The 20,287-nt window shown below is 35.9% G+C and overlaps 1 protein-coding gene across 14 annotated transcripts in view; it reads left to right on the forward strand.

Moving 5' to 3' along the window:
• PHF14 (PHD finger protein 14) overlaps nucleotides 1–20,287 on the forward strand; it is a 230,488-nt gene that overhangs the window by 29,224 nt on the left and 180,977 nt on the right. For all 14 annotated transcript variants that reach the window (XR_012002675.1, XR_003235791.2, XM_072764412.1 and 11 more), the window contains one exon: nucleotides 1,463–1,607. Coding sequence is in view for 12 of the 14 variants with exons in the window: in XM_072764412.1 (XP_072620513.1) it covers nucleotides 1,463–1,607 (145 nt within the window). In the remaining 2 variants the exon portion in view is untranslated. The remainder of the gene's footprint in view (nucleotides 1–1,462; nucleotides 1,608–20,287) is intronic.

The following is a 20,287-nucleotide window of genomic DNA, read 5'->3' on the forward strand; positions in this document are numbered from 1 at the left end:
GGATTACTCAGTGTAATAAATGGGCAGCTCATACTCCTTTTCTTGAACCACCTACAATAATTACGAAAGGAGAAGGGGAATGAACATAATTACTGAGTACACGGTATGTCTCAGGAACATTTTTACCATACAATTATCTTGTTAATTTTCACACCAATCTCATCAGGTAGGTACTACTTTTGCCATCCCATTTTACAGATAAGAAAACTACAGCTTTGAGATTCAATAGTTATTAAATGAGAACTGAGAATGAAATCCAAGATCACTGATATGAAAATCTGGAGAGATTTTTGTTTTACTCAGTGCACCAATGTTCTATGATATTGGTCTGTTTAAAAGAATATAAAAATATAAAAACAGTGGTTAGTTTCCTAAATGAAAACATTTAGAGTCAAGTGCTATCTTATATAATGTCCAATCTGATAATATGGTAAGAATTATTATATTGTTAACCATTTAAAGTTTAAATCTGTAATGTAGTTTAAAATTAAAGCAAATTCTTTTCCTTCTTGAAATTATATCTTTATATTTATTATGTTTTTCTCTTTTTATAATTATCTCAGTATCATTATCAGTTTATACTATGTACTTCTTGACATAAACTTAATAGAGTACTTACGCTTTTGCAACTAGACAACTTGGATCCTTTTTTAGATAGTTTTTTTTTCTTTTTTTTTTTTTTTTAACATTTATTTGTTCATGAGAGACAGAGAGAGAGAGAGAGGCAGAGACACAGGCAGAGGGAGAAGCAGGCTTCATGCAGGAAGCCCACTGTGGGACTCGATCCCGTGACTCCGGGACCTTGTCCTGAGCCAAAGGCAGATGCTCAACTGCTAAGCCACCCAGGCGTCCCTTTAGATGGTTTTCTGTACCTGTTTATACAGCTATGCCTATTCAGGTTCTCTTGGATCTGTCATCCAGTAGTTTGATGACTCTGAAACTTCTGAATTCCTCAGCAGTTAAGTATAGAGTTTATAATTATGCCATCACATGCATATTTGCTTATGTGTTATCTTGGATTGATTTTTTCTTGTTTAATATATGTGTGTCTTGTCTCTCTTCAGGCAGGATTATAGGCTTCCAAAGTGTAGGAACCATGTCTTACACTTTGTAAACCCATTGTAGGAGTAATAATTACTTGTAGGTTAATTTTTCCTTTCTCCTAGTTTAAGGGATCTGACTATAGTCTGGAATGGCAAAGCAGATGAAGAGTTGTTAGTTGCATGCTTGCTTTTTTATTTCTTAAAGGAGGCAGAATATGGGACTTGCAGAGAAAGTGAAAAATTGAGGGTATTTAGAGGATCATTTGACAAAGAAATGGACTTTTCAAATGTAGCATGCTTTGACATTACTAAATGGAGAATGTAGCATAATTTTAGAAATGCATAAAATAACAGAATTTTAGTTATTAAAGTTATCTTTTAATTTAAATATGTGATTTTCTGATATATTTTGATATTAGGACTCGCTGATTCTTGAGAAGAGTCAAAACTGGAGTTCTCAAAAAATGGACCACATTCTGATTTGCTGTGTTTGTCTTGGAGATAATAGCGAGGATGCTGATGAAATAATTCAGTGTGACAATTGTGGCATTACAGTCCATGAAGGTAATTTTGCTCTGTTGTGTCTCCTTTTTGAAATAGCTAATTGACACTGAATTTAAATAAGTAAAATCAGCTCTTTTACATTTTACTGTTCTAAGTTTCTTCTATAGTATTTCATGGTTTTTCAATTGAAGGTAGGATGTATTGAATCCTCAAAGTATCATGGGTATTATTTTTTGGATTATGTTAATTTAAAATGTGTTTTAAAATAACTTAAATAGAAATATTATCTGGAAATTACAGTATTTCTCTGAAGGTTAGTGTTATGATAGTTTCCTTCATGGCATTTATTTCTAGTTTTTAAATGAAATTTAGATATAGGAAGTAGTCTAGTATGTGACTCTGGTAGGATATGTTATTTAAAATATATTCGAAGTGTAGTGATACAGTTTCTTCTTTCATGGTTATAATTTTTAATTTTAAACTAGAATATTCAGAGAGATTATCTTTTAAAAACCGAAATAGAAGCCACTATATTGAAAATATTTTTCCCAATTATATTTTTGAATCTTTTGGTTAGTTTATTTGCTTGTTTGTTTTTCTCTTAAATTTTTTTTTATTTTTTTTATTTTTTTTTATTTTTTTTTATTTTTTTTATTTATTTATGATAGTCACAGAGAGAGAGAGAGGCAGAGACACAGGCAGAGGGAGAAGCAGGCTCCATGCACCGGGAGCCTGATGTGGGATTCAATCCCGGGTCTCCAGGATCGCGCCCTGAGCCAAAGGCAGGCGCTAAGCCGCTGCGCCACCCAGGGATCCCCAAATTTTTTTTTTATTTTGACATAACTTCTGACTTACAGAAAAGTTATACGAGTACTACAAAGAAATCCCATATACTTTCACTCAGATTTCCCAAATGGTAACATTTTGCTGTTTTCATCTTCTCTCATATGACAATTTTGTTTTCAACTCTATGAGAATAAATTGTAGACATAACGTCCACCTCTGCCTCTATATACCTCAGTGTGTATTTCTTTCTTTCTTTCTTTTTTTTTTTTTTTTTTTAACATTTATTTATTTATTTGTGAGAGAGCGAGAACACACAGAGAGAGGGAGAGGGAGAAGCAGACTCTCCACTGAGCAGGAGCCCGACACAGGGCTTAATCCTAGGACCCCAGGATCATGACCTGAGCCGAAGGCAGACTCTTAACTGACTAAGCCACCCAGGCACCCTACTGTGTATTTCTTAACAAGGGCATTTTCTTATGTAATCCTATAATTGTCGAAGTCAGGAACATAGCTTTGATTGAATTCTACTATTTAATCTACTGACTATATTCACATTTCGCCAATAATCCCTATAATATCCATTCTAGCAAAATAAAAATCCAGGATTATGCATTACATTCAATCATTATGTCTGTTTGGTCACCTTTGGTCTGGAACATTTCTTGAGTCCTTGTGTTTCATGCCTTTGGCACTTTTGAAGAATACAGGCCAGTTCATTTACAGAATGTCCTTAATACTAGTTTTTTTCTTATCCTTTCTCATGGTTAGATTCCGGTGACATGCTTTTGGCAGAAATGCCACAGAAGTTATGTTGTGTTTTCAGTGTATCATATAAAGAAGTACATAATATTTATTTTTCAAATTATTGGTGATATTACTTTGATCACTTGGTTGAGAGGGTATCTTCCAGGTTTCTCTATGATAAAGTTATTATTTCTTCCTGTCAGTTAATTTCTTCCTGTAGGGCCATGATTACCAAAGAACAGTTTTTCTATGGCCTTGTCCTCACCTGTTCTTTTCGTATTACAGCCCTTCTCCCAGATAGTTCTGGGAGTCTACTGGGCTTATGGGACCTGCAGGGCCTGTGCTTCTTTAGCCAATACCTTCTTGCCTTCATGTAAAGTGCCCTTCCTTGCTGCTAAGGCTCACTATGGAAATGTTTCCTATTACTGTTACTCATTCACTTACTTTTTTTAGTAGTGTTTGAGTACTCTCTATATGCTAGGCATTCTCTAGGTTTTAGGCAAGTAAAATAAGCAATGTAGAAATTGCTGACCTCATGAAGCTTAATACCTAGTAAGAGAGACAGTCAATGAAAAAATAAACAATAAACAAATATCAGGTGATAGTCTGGACTATGAAGAAAAATAAAGCAGGACAAGGAGTATTGGAAATGCTGTGGATGGGGGCCGTTAAGTGGGCAGGTAGAATTTTGTATTTACAAAAAGTGAAAAGGAAAATCCTCTCTAATAAGGTGATATTCTAGCAGTGACCTGAAGGATATAAGGAAGCAAGTTACGCAACTCTTTGGGGAAAGAGAACCCCTGGAAGAAGGAGTAGCAAGTGTCAAGATCTTAAGTGGGAACATGGTTGGAGTATTTATTTAATGGCAGGGACTGAGTGAGCAAGCTGGTGAGTGGTGGGGCTAGAGATGGGAGGAAACCAGATAAGGCCTTGCAGGTCATAGATTTTTAGATTTGACTATGATGGATATGGGAAGACCTATGAGTTTTGGGCAGAGGATTAATACGGTTTGATTTGTTTAGGAAGGGTCACTCTGCTGGGTTGGGAGTAGACTAAAGTGGGTCTAAGTTGGGAATCAGGGAGACCATTTAGGAGACCATTGCAATGATGCAAGAGAGGAATAGGTTTTGAGGTAGATAGTAAAAGTTTGGTATTAAACTGTCTGGAGCTTAGGTAAAATGTTGGGACTAGAGATAAAAATTTGAGACTCACAGCCTCTAGATGCTATTTAAAGTGTGAAACTGCATGTGCTATCTAATAGGGAGTAATAAAGTGGTTCTAGCACTTCAGAGGAGATGAAAAACACATGGCCAAAGGGATAGGAGGAGAACTGAAGAGTAATGACCCAGAGGCTAAGTAAGGAAATGTTTTTAGAGACAGTGATTAACTGTCAAATTCTGTTTCTAGAATCAGATGAAGACCTATATCATGTGGCCAGTTATTCTAATGCAGTGATAGACTCCCAAGTACACTGCCAGGCAAGCCATCCCAAAGGTTGTAGAAGAAAAGGTTCATTGACAAAATGCTTATATTACATGATTTATTAAATAAGTGGGAAATACTTGGAAAGAAGCAAGGGGAAAAATACAAGATTAGTTAACATCCGTATGATAGAGTACAAGTTGGTGGAAGGATCACCTGAATCCTGAGGTACACAGAGTTTGTATTTTATGTCCTACCCCTCTCTGCCTTTTTGGCCTTTCCTGCTGGGCAGTACCCTGTCCAAATACACGCTGTCTTGGACAGATCCAGGGACAAGTATGCCTGGTTACAGCTTTAATTATTCAGTTAACCTACAGAATAGCTATGGGTTTTGTGTTTCTTAGGCTGTGGACACATGGAGCCAGAATAGGTATCATTAATGGGGGGCCATACTGAAGCCCCATGAATACTGTGTTCTTCACATCTCATGTACATTTAGTATATCCTCATTCTTCTGTATCTTCAGTATATGTAGTAACTAGGTGCCTCAAGAATGTTAAATGTTTCTTGGTCCTTCTGTCCTTTTCTTTTTTGTCCTTGTTTTATACACACGTGCTTTACTTACTTTTTATCTGTATGTGTGACTTTCATTTATCTCATTTTGTTTTTCTGAGGCATAAATGAATATTCTCAAGCAGAACAAAACTGTTATAAACTGTTATAATTGAGAGTTTACCACTGAATTAATAACATGAACATCATTGGTTATCTTCAAGAGACTTCCAAGTGGGAATAGCACAAGGAAAATGAAGATAGTGACTAAATGCAATTCCTACAAAGAGTTTTTTTTTTTTGTTCTTTTTTTTTTATTTTTTATTTTTTAATTAATTTTTATTGGTGTTCAATTTACCAACATACAGAAAAACACCCAGTGCTCATCCCGTCAAGTGTCCACCTCAGTGCCCGTCACCCATTCCCCTCCAACACCCGCCCTCCTCCCCTTCCACTACCCCTAGTTCGTTTCCCCGAGTTAGGAGTCTTTATGTTCTGTCTCCCTTCCTGATATTTCCCAACATTTATTTTCCCTTCCTTTATATTCCCTTTCACCATTATTCATATTCCCCAAATGAATGAGAACATACACTGTTTGTCCTTCTCCGATTGACTTATTTCACTCAGCATAATACCCTCCAGTTCCATCCACGTTGAAGCAAATGGTGGGTATTTGTCGTTTCTAATTGCTGAGTAATATTCCATTGTATACATAAACCACATCTTCTTTATCCATTCATCTTTCAATGGACACCGAGGCTCCTTCCACAGTTTGGCTATTATGGCCATTGCTGATAGAAACATCGGGGTGCAGGTATCCCGACGTTTCATTGCATCTGAATCTTTGGGGTAAATCCCCAACAGTGCAATTGCTGGGTCGTAGGGCAGGTCTATTTTTAACTCTTTGAGGAACCTCCACACAGTTTTCCAGAGTGGCTGCACTAGTTCACATTCCCACCAACAGTGTAAGAGGGTTCCCTTTTCTCCGCATCCTCTCCAACATTTGTTGTTTCCTGCCTTGTTAATTTTCCCCATTCTCACTGGTGTGAGGTGGTATCTCATTGTGGTTTTGATTTGTATTTCCCTGATGGCAAGTGATGCAGAGCATTTTCTCATGTGCTTGTTGGCCATGTCCATGTCTTCCTCTGTGAGATTTCTCTTCATGTCTTTTGCCCATTTCATGATTGGATTGTTTGTTTCTTTGCTGTTGAGTTTAATAAGTTCTTTATAGATTTTAGAAACTAGCCCTTTATCTGATATGTCATTTGCAAATATCTTCTCCCACTCTGTAGGTTGCCTTTTAGTTTTGTTGACTGTATCCTTTGCTGTGCAAAAGCTTCTTATCTTGATGAAGTCCCAATAGTTCATTTTTGCTTTTGTTTCTTTTGCCTTTGTGGATGTATCTTGCAAGTTACTGTGGCCGAGTTCAAAGAGGGTGTTGCCTGTGTTCTCTTCTATGATTTTGATGGACTCTTGTCTCACATTTAGATCTTTCATCCATTTTGAGTTTATCTTTGTGTATGGTGAAAGAGAGTGGTCCAGTTTCATTCTTCTGCATGTGGATGTCCAATTTTCCCAGCACCATTTATTGAAGAGACTGTCTTTCTTCCAATGGATAGTCTTTCCTCCTTTGTCGAATATTAGATGACCATACATTTCAGGGTCCACTTCTGGGTTCTCTATTCTGTTCCATTGATCTATGTGTCTGTTTTTGTGCCAGTACCACACTGTCTTGATGACCACAGCTTTGTAGTACAACCTGAAATCTGGCATTGTGATGCCCCCAGATATGGTTTTCTTTTTTAAAATTCCCCTGGCTATTCGGGGTCTTTTCTGATTCCACACAAATCTTAAAATAATTTGTTCTAACTCTCTGAAGAAAGTCCATGGTATTTTGATAGGGATTGCATTAAACGTGTAAATTGCCCTGGGTAACATTGACATTTTTACAATATTAATTCTGCCAATCCATGAGCATGGAATATTTTTCCATCTCTTTGTGTCTTCCTCAATTTCTTTCAGAAGTGTTCTATAGTTTTTAGGGTATAGATCTTTTACCTCTTTGGTTAGGTTTATTCCTAGGTATCTTATGCTTTTGAAAGAGTTTTTATATAAAGAGAAGAAACAAGATGGGACCTTAGCTAAAGGGATGTGGAGTTGGGTGGGTTTATTTCTTCTTAGTTTAGATGCTGTGTAAAGTAAAGTAAAGATACCTTTACTGTGTAACAAACTACCCACGATTTTGTCAGTGTAATGGCAAACATGTTTTACTTCACACAATTTCTAATGGTCAAGGATCTTCTGGGAGTGGATAGTTGGGTGATTCTGGTTTAGGATCTCTCATGAAGTTGCAGTCAAAGCTGTTGGCCTGAATTGTAGTCATTTCAAGGCTTGACTGGGGCTGGAGGATCTGCTTCCAACCTTGCTTACGTGATTATTGGTAGGCTTCCATTCTTTGGTGGCTCTTGTCTGGAGACCTCAGTTCCTTATCATGTTGGTCCTGAGTGCTCTCGTGACAGGACAGCTGGCTTCAAAATGAGTGATCAGAGTGAGAAAGGGTTAGAAGCAATATGAAAGAGCTAGGATCTTTTGTAACCCTATTTTGGAAATAGATGCTATAGTTATATGAAAGAGCTAGGGTCTTTTGTAACCCTATTTTGGAAATAGATGCTATAATTTCTGGATTTTGTTCACACAAACCAACCCTACTGAAATGTAGGAAGGCACATTCGGAGACTGTTAATATGAGGGGCACTAATCATTGGGGGCCATCTTAGAGGCTGCCTGTCACAGATGCAGAGATTATATAGTATGTTAGTGCACTATACTAATATGGAAGTGACCAGTGGAAAGGGAAAGTTGACAATTGATAAAATGTGAGAACAGGAAGCAGTGGCTGGCACAAGGGCTTTAAGTACAAGGCTAGAGGGGATGGGATCCAGCACCAAATGAAGAGATTAAATAAATATGAGTAGCCATAGTAATTGGAGAGGAAAGGATATATGGATACAGATGTAGGTAGGTTGTTAGATGTGGTGGTCAGAGCATGGGTAACTTATTTTTTGAGTGCTTCTTGTTTTCTCAGTGAAATGGGAAGCAAAGTCATTAGCAGAGAGTGGAGGTGGGGGAGATGTTGGAGATTTGGGAAGAGAGGTTGGTATAAAAGTTATTTGGGAGAATAAAAAATAGGGAAATATTGGCATATTACTTACTGTATATGTCTGTAAATATATATATATATATATATATATATATATATATATATATATATATATATTTTATTGATAGTATAAAGGACCACTGGTGATTAGTGGTAATGCATATAAACAGACCAGTCAGCATGGCTGTATGTCTCTGTTCTTTTTTTTCCTTCAGGCATGGTTCAGCTTCTTTGGAGTAGGTGCAGAATAGATGAAAATCAAAAGCAGCTGCTGCGCTGCTGATATGTGTGTTGATCACAGATGTGATCACAAATGTGTTAACAGTGCTTATGTCCATAAATGTCATTGCTGATGTGTGATGCAGGCAAGACCAGTACTGTTAATGTTGTTGACTTCTCATCATGCTAAGAGCACTATCTCTGCTTCATAGGTCATTGGTTTGACCATGGATGTTTTTTTTTAAGGCAAGCACAGTGGTTTTAAGAAAATGAATTGGTTTCTAACATTTAAAAACTGGGAGATTTTATTTTATACATTTTGGATTTCAAACTTAAAGTGCTGGCAGCAGTAGTTTTTCCTCTGAGGACAAAAATCTGCTGGAGTTGAATAGAGTGCCCCCTGCTGGTAAGGCCTACAGTTTCTTTTTTACCACAATCCTCTTCCAAATCACCCGTTTTTGTCAGTTGTCTTTTCCCTGGAGGTATTTGAATGTATAGTTCCCATCTGTTTTGAGGGTGCTGTCTCTTGGTGCTGGTACTCAGACTACCGAGGCCTTGTAGTCTCACAGCTGTAGTAGTAAAGCAATTATTTTTCTAAATGCCTGCCTTTAAGACTCAGCCCTGAGTCCACTGGGGACCAGTACCATGTACAATTCATAATGTCTTATTGTCTTTGATTCAGACTTTTGCACCTTGGAATCTTAGTACTATTCTTTCCCAGGAGATTCTTTGTTTAAACAAATGTAGATTTCTGGAAGGGCATCCCACTAGTACCCTTGACATGCCTGGAGCTATTAAAATTAAAGATTCCTCATGGGACCTGTGCTGCACCCTGAGATGAACAGCCTAAGTAATGGCAAATCTACTTTTTTTTTTTTTTTTTTTTTTTTTTTTTTTTTTTTTTTAGAAACACCCAGAAAGTCTTTCTTCATCAAGGTAGACAAATAAGGTGATCAAGCTGAGTGGTAATTCCATTAGGTCAAAGCAAGTTGTATCTGTAAAGTCATGTAGCATATTTTCTTGCATAATTCTTTTAACTGGCTCTGATGGCAGTTCAAGTTCCAAATGTTTTTGAGCATTTGCTAATGATTGCTCATTTTTCTTCTAAAACTGACTCATTAGAATCGGAGACCTATTTTTGTTATAGAAGAAAAAGGGAAGACAGGAAAGGAAAATTAATGTTCCTGAGTTTGAAGCTTTTTGAGTTTTTTGAGAAGTAGGTAATATGTGAAATAAATAAATAAGGAAATTGGTAAGTGGGGAAACTGAATAGTTTTCTACATCTTTAGGTGAATCTTTATATATTGGGGTATAATTGCTTTGTTAGTAGTGTTGCAAATTCTGTGAACTTTATATAAATTTAAAGTTAAGGTGCAAATTATAAATAAAAAGTAAAACAAATCTTGAGAGTTTTTTTTTAATTATAACTTTTCCCCTGTAGTTTAATTTCCCATTTCCTTTTTTTTTTTTTTTTTTAAGATTTTATTTATTTACTTATTAGAGCTCAAGTGGGGAGTTAGGGGCAGAGGCAGAGGAAGAAGGAAAAGCAGACTCCCTGCTCAGTGGGGAGCCAGATGTAGGGCTTGAACCCAGGACCCTGAGATCATTGTTTAGCTGACTAAGCCACCCAGGGACCCCTCCCATTTCCTTTGTTAATCTTGGAGTTTCTGTTGTGTAATTGTGATTATATAATTCTCTTTTTCTTGGTTTCTTAATAGAGTTTGAACTAGTAGATTGAAAAATTCCTAGTTTTGGTGATTTTTAGTTACCTGTTTTGGTTTAGGGGAAAAGTGCTATTTTTTATAAAGATTCTATTTATTTGCGAGAACATGCTGGCATATGTGCACAAGTGGTGGGGGAGGGGCAAAGGGAGAAGGAAAAGCTGACTGCTCTATCCCAGACTCAGAGATTATTACCTGAACTAAAGGCAGATACTTAACTGACTGAGCCACCCAGGGGCCCAAAGGGAAGAAGTGTTATTAAATGTTAATATATTTTTTGTAAATACATTACTAAAATATATTTTTCTTTTTTAACTTAATTTCCTGTAGGTTATTTTTGTCTGCCTAGTCTAAAAGATTCCTTTACCAGGTATCATTGAGTAGTATGTTTGAGAAGGTGTTGTTTTGATATGGATATACTCCTGACTCTCCATTTAAGTTTTTTTGGGTAATACTTGAGTAGTATCAGCAAGAAATTACATTGATTGATAGATCTGTGAAGAATTTTTCATCTTCCATTAGCTTTCTATCAATTGAGTCTACCAATATGAAAATAAAAACAAAAATAAAAAACTCTGCTTAATATTCTTTGGTTAGATGATTGATTTTCTCTTCTAAGGAAGAGTAATGATTATAATTCTTAGTATAATAGTGTATAGTCTAGTCAACATACATATTTTCTGATCACTTTCGGGTCATCACACTGTTGTCAGCCCATGTTAATTAGAGCCTGGGTTGAAAAAAAATAATGCCATGTGGCTCAGTCCAGATAATTTAGTTTTTTTTTTTTTTTTTTAAGATTTTATTTATTTATTCATGAGAGAAGAGAGAGAGGCAGAGACATAGGCAGAGAGAGAAGCAGGCTCCAAGCAGGGAGCCTGATGTGGGACTCGATCCTGGGTCTCCAGGACCACGCCCTGGGCCGAAGGCAGGTGCTAAACCACTGACCCATCCAGGGATCCCCAATTTAGTTTTTTTTTTTTTTTTTTTTAATTTTTGTCTCTTCCTAGGTGTACTATTACTAGTAATAGTAATGGACTATTATTATGTTCTTAGTCCTTTTTAATTTTTTCTCTAAAAAAATGGGGTCAAGCAGCTTCTTAGAAGTGTCAGTTCTGGGGATCCCTGGGTGGCTCAGTGGTTTAGCGCCTGCCTTTAGCCCAGGGCGTGATTCTGGAGTCCTGGGATTGAGTTCCACATCGGGCTCCCTGCATGGAGCCTGCTTCTCCCTCTGCCTGTGTCTCTGCTTCTCTTTCTCTCTCTGTATCTCTCATGAATAAATAAATAAAATCTTAAAAAAAAAAGTGTCAGTTCTTCACTATCCTACTAGGAGCTTTCAGGATTGCTTAAGTATTTTAGTTTTTAAGGTTTTTCTCCCTATAAAACTGAACTCTTGCTGCATCTAAAGTTCTAGATAGATAAATAAGCTTTAAAGAATGTTCCACAGCTTACAGTATTTACTTATTTTTAAAAGATTTATCCATCTATTTTTAGAGAGAGAGGTTATTAGCAGGAGGGGTAGAGGGAGAGAGAGAGAGAGAGAATCCCAAGCTGACTCTGGGCTGAGCGTGGAGCCTGATGCAAGGCTCCATCTCATGACCCTGAGATCACAATCTGAGTCAAACCAAGAGTTGGAGACTCAACTGACTGTGCCACCCGGGCGCCCCCATAACTCACAGTATTTAAACTAAAATGTTGCTCTTACCTATTTCAGTTGTTTTTTTTTTAAAAGTATTGCTACTCAAAGCATAGATCCACTGCTTTAAGCAGTAGCATCTGTGTGACGTGGGAGCTTGTTAGAAATGCAGAATCACAGACCAAGTCTCTTCTGAATCAGAATCTATATTTTGACAAGATCCCAAGATGTTTCATACATACATTAAAGCATTAGCTCCATTGATAATATAAAGAAGTAGCTCTGCAATGCCTACCAGGGTAGCTAAACTTGAAGATTTTCAAGATTATTGCTGGGCACATTTAACCCCAGTTTATTCAGAAGGATAGAAGAACAAAATTATAGCTTGCCATCAGGGCAGCCTCATGCCTTCCTTTTTTGTGAGGTTTTTATAGTACCCTACAGCAAGCAGTTCATAGTATTTGGGAGCCATCTTTTTTTGGACTGTGTCATTCCCTCACCTTCCCCATTTATTGTTACTCCTAGTTCAGATGTAATCTGCCAATAGGGTCGTTTTTACCATAAGCAATATTTGCAAGTAACACAAGTTGATACTCTATCAGGTTCCAATAGTAACAAAGGTAGAAACTTAACCAAATGTCAGAGTCTAATGAAGTAGGAGAAAGGGTTAGTGGAATCACTGGGGATCCTACTAGTTCTCTATACTGAGCACTAAGAGAGACATGGGGTTCTAATGCATGAGTCCCTCTTGGACTTGCCTTCTTTTGACCATAGCAATAGCTATTAGGTACCTAAGCCATTGAAAATATTGAAAGTTCTTTTTTGTATCCCTCCACCCTGGGACTTGCCTGTTACTATCTTTGAATCATAGGTTCCCATCAGCATTTCTGTCTCTGTAGCGTTGTTGCTGTTTTTACCACCTAGAGAGGATTGAAGAGAGATTGGTGAGCACAACTTTCTCTGTGGTGTTGATGCAAACATTAACTATTACTTAAATGAATTTCTTTTGTTGCCTTGATTCTATAAATATTTAAATGTAAAATTTAGTGCTAGGAAACTGGAGGATGTACCAGAAATAGTCTCTGCTGTTTTTATAGAATAGGGGAAAGGAGACATGTAAAACAAGAACAAAGAATGAAATTTTATAAGTCAGTTATGTATTCTGTGCTATGGGTGTATTGAATGCATCATACCTTATTGGTAAATCTGGGTGATTTGTGAGTCAATTGCATGTTCTCTTTTTGTAACTGAACTAAAGGGGTTCATTTTTGGAGTGCATCAAATTGAACATGACCCAAGGAAGGGTTGAAAATGGGATGGGGGCAGGGAACTTGTATAGGTACTCTGTGCATGTATAATAGGGTTAGCATGCTACTGAATACATCATATCTGCCAAAAAATGGCAGAAAGCTCTACCCATAGGAGTTTTTTTTTTTTAAAGATTTTTTTTTTTTAATTTTTATTTATTTATGATAGTCACAGAGAGAGAGAGAGGCAGAGACACAGGCAGAGGGAGAAGCAGGCTCCATGCACCAGGAGCCCGACGTGGGACTCGATCCCAGGTCTCCAGGATCGCGCCCTGGGCCAAAGGCAGGCGCTAAACCGCTGCGCCACCCAGGGATCCCCCCATAGGAGTTTTTACTATTATAATAAGTTAAGGATAGCTTTAGGATAACTCGGGGCTTTCAAGTCCTCAGCTCCAACCCATCTTAAATTTGCTCTCCTAAGGAGCTGTCAGGTGAGACACACCTATCTGGTAAAACACCTAGTTGAGTGTCTCCTTGGCTGGAACTGTTGGTTCTGCAAAAACAAAATACACTGCTTCCCTGCTTTTGTCCCTTCTTCCTTTCTGCTGGTAGTGTTCAGCCCTCTTATTTGAGTAACTTCCTGTTGCATTCTGGCTGACATTTTGATATGTAAACAATAGGTTGCTAATCCTTGCACTAAAATATGTATTTTTGAATACATTGTATTTAGCTTATTGCCTTCTAGTGCTATGAAATTTTAAGGTATTTATGATTTTTACCACATTTTATACTATTGGGTTATACTAGAGACACTGATTCAGTATGTCTGCAGTGGGGCTCTAGTATCTGCAGTTTTAAAAAGTACCTTGGGATTCTCATGCAGGAGGTAGGGAAGATCATCCTTTGAGAGACACTGGCTTGGAAGGAAGTAAAATTTGAGAGAGAAAAGGAATGGGTAGGTAGATGTCATGCTGGAGCTTAAGATAGCTGCAGATATAGGTCATGGCAAGGGGCCAGGGCAATGTAGAATAAAGTATACTTTCTGGTATAAGGCAGGTGAGACTCACAATAAGATTTTTAAAAGTTTAGACTTTTTATTTCTTTATAAAAATGGTTGGGAACAAGCATAGGCGAGTAGAGAAACAAACTCTGAAGACAAAAAAATAATGGTGTCCAAGCCTATATAACAGGTTGAGACTTGAGGCAGGTGGGAGCTGGGGTATTAACTTCTAAATAGATGTGCCTCTTCTTGCTCCAACTCTCCTACTATCTTCAGGGCTGATTTTTCTAAAATGCATATCTGTTCATATTATTCCTTTGTTTAAAATAATTTTGCCCATTTATAATAAAGCTCACTCTTAGAGCAGGACTGTTATCGATTTCATAACCTGCCAATTTGAATGACTTGCTTTTCCAGTAATAGGGGGCCTTCATGTATGCTCTTCCCTCTACCCAGGTTCCTTATGTTCTACAATTGTAACCTAAATGTATAGATAATTAAATTAGTCTTTACCAATGTCTTATGTTAGGAGATTTGAAAAGTCATTTTCTATTAAAATATTTCCTATTAACTCTAAGTGGCATGTAAATACTTACAGAAATTGCAGATAGATTGAGTACATGTCCTTCGTCTGAATTCTGCTTCTTTTTGTATAGGAAATTACTGTTAACAATTTGGTCTGTATCCACACTTATCCCTCTCTGGTAATCTCTAACCCCCATACTGGTACTGTTCATTTAACTTGATTATATTACATAAATACATTTTCATTGTAGAACATATCAGTATAAATGAGCTAAAGAAAACATCTTCCATAATCATACCACCTAGAGATAAACATACTTTAAACTTTGGTGTGTATTCTTCCAGACATGTCTTGCTTTCTCATGTGTATGTAGATATGTAGACATATTTAGGAAAACTTTAATGGCTGGTAATATGCAAACTATTTTTTTTTAAAAGATTGTATTTGTTTATTTGAGAGAGAGGGAGGAGAGTCAGTGAGTGTGAGTGGGTGAGGGGCAGAGAGAGAAGGATAGGAGAGAGAATCTCAAGCAGTCTCTAAGCTGAGCATGGAGTCCGATGCTAGGCTTGATCCCACAACCCCGAGATCATGACCTGAGGTGAAACTAAGAGTTGGTTGCTTAACTGACTAAGCCACCCAGGCCTCCCAATGCAAACTCTTCTTGTGACCTCCATATCTTTGTTATCACTGTGGCACTGCTGTGCCCCCCCCCCCCCCCCCCCCCAAATCCGGGATCCATTCACGTACTAACATTGCTTTTTGTGTCCTGGTGTCCTTTAACCTAAAACAAATTTTCTGTCTTTTTTAATATTCCATGACTCTGTGTTGAAGAATCTAAGCCAGTTTTTAGAATAACATGTAGATTTGTCTTTTTTTTTCTCATGATTAGATTCAGTTTAAACATTTTTTTGACCAAAGTACTATGTTGATGATGTTTACTTCCCATTACACCACATCAAAAGAAATATGATACTAGCTTTTTAAATTTTTGGTGATAGTTAAGGTGGTATCAAATAGAAGTCTCCATTTTAAAGCCATTTGTTTTTTTCTTTTGGTAATTAACCAGTAATCTGTTGGTTAATAACTTTGAGACTCTATTAATATCTTGTTCCTTAAAAGTCTTTTGCATAGTGGTATTAGGGTTCTTGTCAAAATCAGTTATTATATATGTAGCTGCAAGATGGGGATTTTTAATTCTGTCATTCCTCTACATTTATTAGGCAGTATTTGATTTGTAGAGAAGTTTTTTTTCCTTTTCAGTGTTATTGTGCTCTCCTGTGTTATCATCTATTACCTGATCTTTCTGATACTTAAATTGTCCATATTTGACCATATTTGTCCATATTTGACCAGCCGTTTCATACAGGCTCCTGTGTACACACATGAAACACACATCACATATACATATGCTCATGCTCTCTTTTTCTCTAAAGAAATAGGATAAATACCGTGGGACTTTTCCCTCCTGCTACTTGCTTTATTTCACTCATATGTTAATCTGTTAATATTAAAATTATTTTCATGTGAGTATAAATGAGATATATTAGTTTTTTTTTTTCCACTGGTACATAATTAACTATATAGAATGGCTCATCCATGATGTCTTTATTTTTCTTTTTGTTTTTAGTTTTTCCCTTATAGATAGTACTAACATATATGTGTCATATATATTCATGTAATAACTTCTGTGGGATAGATTCCTAGACGTGAAATAGCTGATTCAAAAGATAAGTGCGTTTTAACTTTTAAAAAGACAGAATTGCCAGAATGATCTTAAAAAAGACTGTACTTGTTCATATTCTTAACAGCAATGTACAAACTAGTTGCTAACACTGCATATTAGTAAATTTTCTTTTAATCATTTGGAGACTATTGCTTTATTAAAATATGCATTCACATTCTTATGAGTGAGGTTTGGTACCTTGTGGCCATTACCATTTTATTTCTTGTTACTTGCTGTCCATTTCTTTTGTCATTTCTTAATAGGTCTGCTTGTTTTTTTCTCATTGATTTGCTGGAAATCTTTTCAATGTTAATTCTTTCACTGCTATGTGTGTTACAGTTTTTCATCCTTGCAAATATTTTTTCCACCCTTTCATGTACTTTGTAACTTTGTGGTATTTTTCATTGTTTATAGAATGTTCATTTTTTTTTAATACAGTTACAGCTATAGATCTTCCTGTATTACTTTTTAAGTTCCAAAATGAATTTATATATAAAATTAATCCAGAAAGAGGGAAATTTTCTAAAGCATAATAGGAAGCTAATGGTGATGGGTTTTTTTGTTTGATTGATTTATTTTTAAAGATTTATTTATTTATTTATTCATGATGGGAGCCTGATGTGGGACTTGATCCCAGGACCCCAGGATCCCGACCTGAGCCGAAAACAGACGCTCAACCACTGAGCCACTCAGGAGTCCCTTTTGTTCGTTTTAAATTCAAATACCTAAGTGACAGACTTCCGTATTATAATTCAGACATAGAACTTTTTCTTAAATATCTCATGGTTAAATGTGAACTTTTTGAATGTCTCATTTTTGAAAAAACTATCCCTCCTAATGTAATTAACAGATATTAAATAAAATGTGGGAAATAAAGAACAGAGAAAAGAAACAAAAAATTTCTTTTCTCATCCTAATATCCAGACAACCATAGTTATTGTTTTGGTGTTGTTCCTTTAACTTTTCTTCTTTGTTCTAATTCTTCTCTTTCTCCTCCTCTTCCTCCTCCTCCTCCTCCTCCTTTTTTTCTCTTAAGATTTTATGTATTTATTTGATAGGGAGAGGGAGAAGCAGACTCCTTGCTGAGCGGGAGTCCGATGCAGCGCTGGATCCCAATGCAGGCCTGGATCCCAGCACCATGAAATAACCTGAGCCAAAGTCAGATGCTTAACTGACTGAGCCACCTAGGTGTCCCTTCTTTTTTTTAAATATACTCATTCTTAAGCATAATAAAGAGAAGTTTTTAAGTTGAGATTTTGCTAAAAGTATTTGAAATATTGTTTTTTAAATATGTAACTGTCTAGTTACTTTTCAGAGTACTCACTTCATTTAAATGTAGATAAATATCTTTTCTTTTTGAAATCAAAGGGTTCCAACTTGTCACTTAGTATAAACACCTTTGTGACAAGATCTTATAACTGACTTATAATGGTAGGGTACCCCTGACTGTGATGTCAGTTATCCTGATATACTGCTTGTACTGTGTCTGAAGAAAAAAGTCACAAGTGTCATTGTACGTGATAGAACATTAGGTAATGTGCCAGCAGTTACTTTTTACTTTAGCTACTGTGCATTAAATGAGATAAGGTCTACTGAGAAATGCTTTCCCCCCTCTTCATTTTCAGTCTGCTATTAACTAGCCCTAGACCATTTTTATTTCTTAGTATATGCAAAAATATGTCCTTATGAATGTTTTTTGAGTGATAAAGTATGTTCAAGTTATAACCATTTGAACTTTATAAGTCAGCCGACACTTTGGTTATTTTACGCTTTAGGACATATTTGTTACTGATACCGTATGTCTTTTCTTGTAAACAACAGTATTACATTAAAATCTTTTTTTTTTCTTTTTCTCTTTTTTTTTTTTTAGTAAAAATTAGAGGTCTTAGTCCTAGGATGTTAACAGACAAAAAAAAGTCTTAAGTTTTTAAATTGCAACTTTTGGGTTCTTATTTTTTTTCTTTCTATACTGAGATAATTTAGGAGAGATATTATTAGATACATATTGTAGATCATTTTAACTCAATCTCAGAGATGTGGTTTGTCCAAGGTTACATAATTCTAGATGGAAGACTCCAAGTCTTCTCCCTCGGACAAGTTGAATGGGGAGAATTTCCACTGATTTGGATTATCTATACCCTTGTATAATTCAAAACAACTGTAAATACATTTTATATTGCTTTTTCTTAAATATGATTTGTGTAGGTTGTATGTGTTACTCAGAGGTTGATCCTAATCAAATCAGATAACCATAGAAACATGTTTTTTATGTTTACATATGTGAAAACACTGTATGAAACAGGTTTTATATGTCTATAAATTTAAGATGGGTACCCAAATGAAAAAAATCTTTCCATAATCTTACTGATGATGCACTTTTGCATCAGAATTAGTTAGATGAAGGAAATAAACATTGTTTTATGACAGTTTATATTCTGTTTTGCACGAAAGAAAGAAAAAAAGTCTTAAAATGTATTTAGTCATTAATTAAAAGGTATTAGAGTGGTTGTAACATGTTAGAACTTTGGTCTAGAGGTCAGTAAACCCAGTAGGTAATGTAGAGAAGTACTGTAAAAGTGGCAAGTGAAGAACTCTGTAAAGGTAATAATACCCTGAATCATCTTTCAGGGCATTGAAGCTGAAGAAGAAATACTTATGCACCTGCTGGTTGCTCTTTGAACTTACATGATACTGATCTTCTAGGTTATAAATTGCTCAAAAATCATTCTTCAGGTTGTTTGTAAGTTTCTCTCTGTGCAGATTTTTGCCATGTGTATAGAATGTTCTTTAAAAGATAGAATTGAAATTTTGCTTTATTCTTAAATACTGTTATGATTTACTTTGATTTTGGCAAATAAAGTGAATAAAATAGCTCTGTGGGGGCTTCATTATTTTGGTAATTGCCTGCTTTGTGTGAATGCAGAAGAAAGAATTTACTTCAAAGGAACATTATTTTGTAAAGAAAATAGATTTTTTTTCCTTGTAGAAAAGCAGATTAATTTTTATTGTTTTGTTTTGTGATTTTTCTCTGAATACAGTATTTTGCTTACTGAGCCCTTATTGAAAATTCTTCTTTTATTGTTGATAATAATAACTGCTTCCTTTTCATTTTAGGATTTGTTATTTATAATGTATATCTAAACAGAAGTGAAGATGATGATTATCAACCACAATTTAATGATAGTAAAGAAATTAATAAGTTTGATTTCTTTGCTCATCTTCTGTACTATAGTCTAGCTCCTTTGAAATCTTTTCTTTGGCATTCTCTTGTAAGATTTTCAGATCACATTAAGGTTCACTGTTATAAAGCCTTTGAATAGTGTAGAGATGACAATTATGGTATCTTCTTGAGACAGCTTATGTAAGTCATAGTTGCAAACCAACTTTTTAGTTTTCTGCCTCCCAGGCTATTTGAATTGTAATGAATGGTAGTACTGTGTGACTAAAATACGTGACTATTGACCTATTAACGATATCTAGTAAATTAATGTTGGTACTTTAAAATTATTTGCTAGTTGTGTATGGTTCTTTTTCCTTCTGGGTGAATTAACTCAGTATTTATATAGTTATTTATTTTATTTTGAATGTCTTTGGTGTTTCTGAGAAGACTCTCTCCAGTTTAGGCTCCAGTTGGTCTGTTTAATTTATAACCAGTTCAAATAATCACCTCTTACACTGGATGCATATAAATTTACATAAGTGGTAAAGCCTTTTGAGAGATGATTTTGCTTATATATGCTTCTTATAGTCTTTTTTGCTTGTTCGTTTAATGTGTTCAGTTTACTGGAGGTCACTTTGGATGACCCTTAGAATTTGGCACTTAGACTACTCTCTTAGAATAAACCTGGTTAGAAGATTCTGGGGTGGTTGATATTTAGCTATCTATAGAAGCAACCTATCTTGGAGAGGTAATAAATGTGTCTTAGATATCAGAGAAATGCCCAAGCTAAAGTTTATGAGAGCATACGTTAGGCCTAGAATTAAGTTGTAGTTTATTACTATTT

This window comes from Vulpes vulpes, chromosome 7 (genome assembly GCF_048418805.1).
Source record: "Vulpes vulpes isolate BD-2025 chromosome 7, VulVul3, whole genome shotgun sequence".
Taxonomy (NCBI): Eukaryota; Metazoa; Chordata; class Mammalia; order Carnivora; family Canidae; genus Vulpes; species Vulpes vulpes.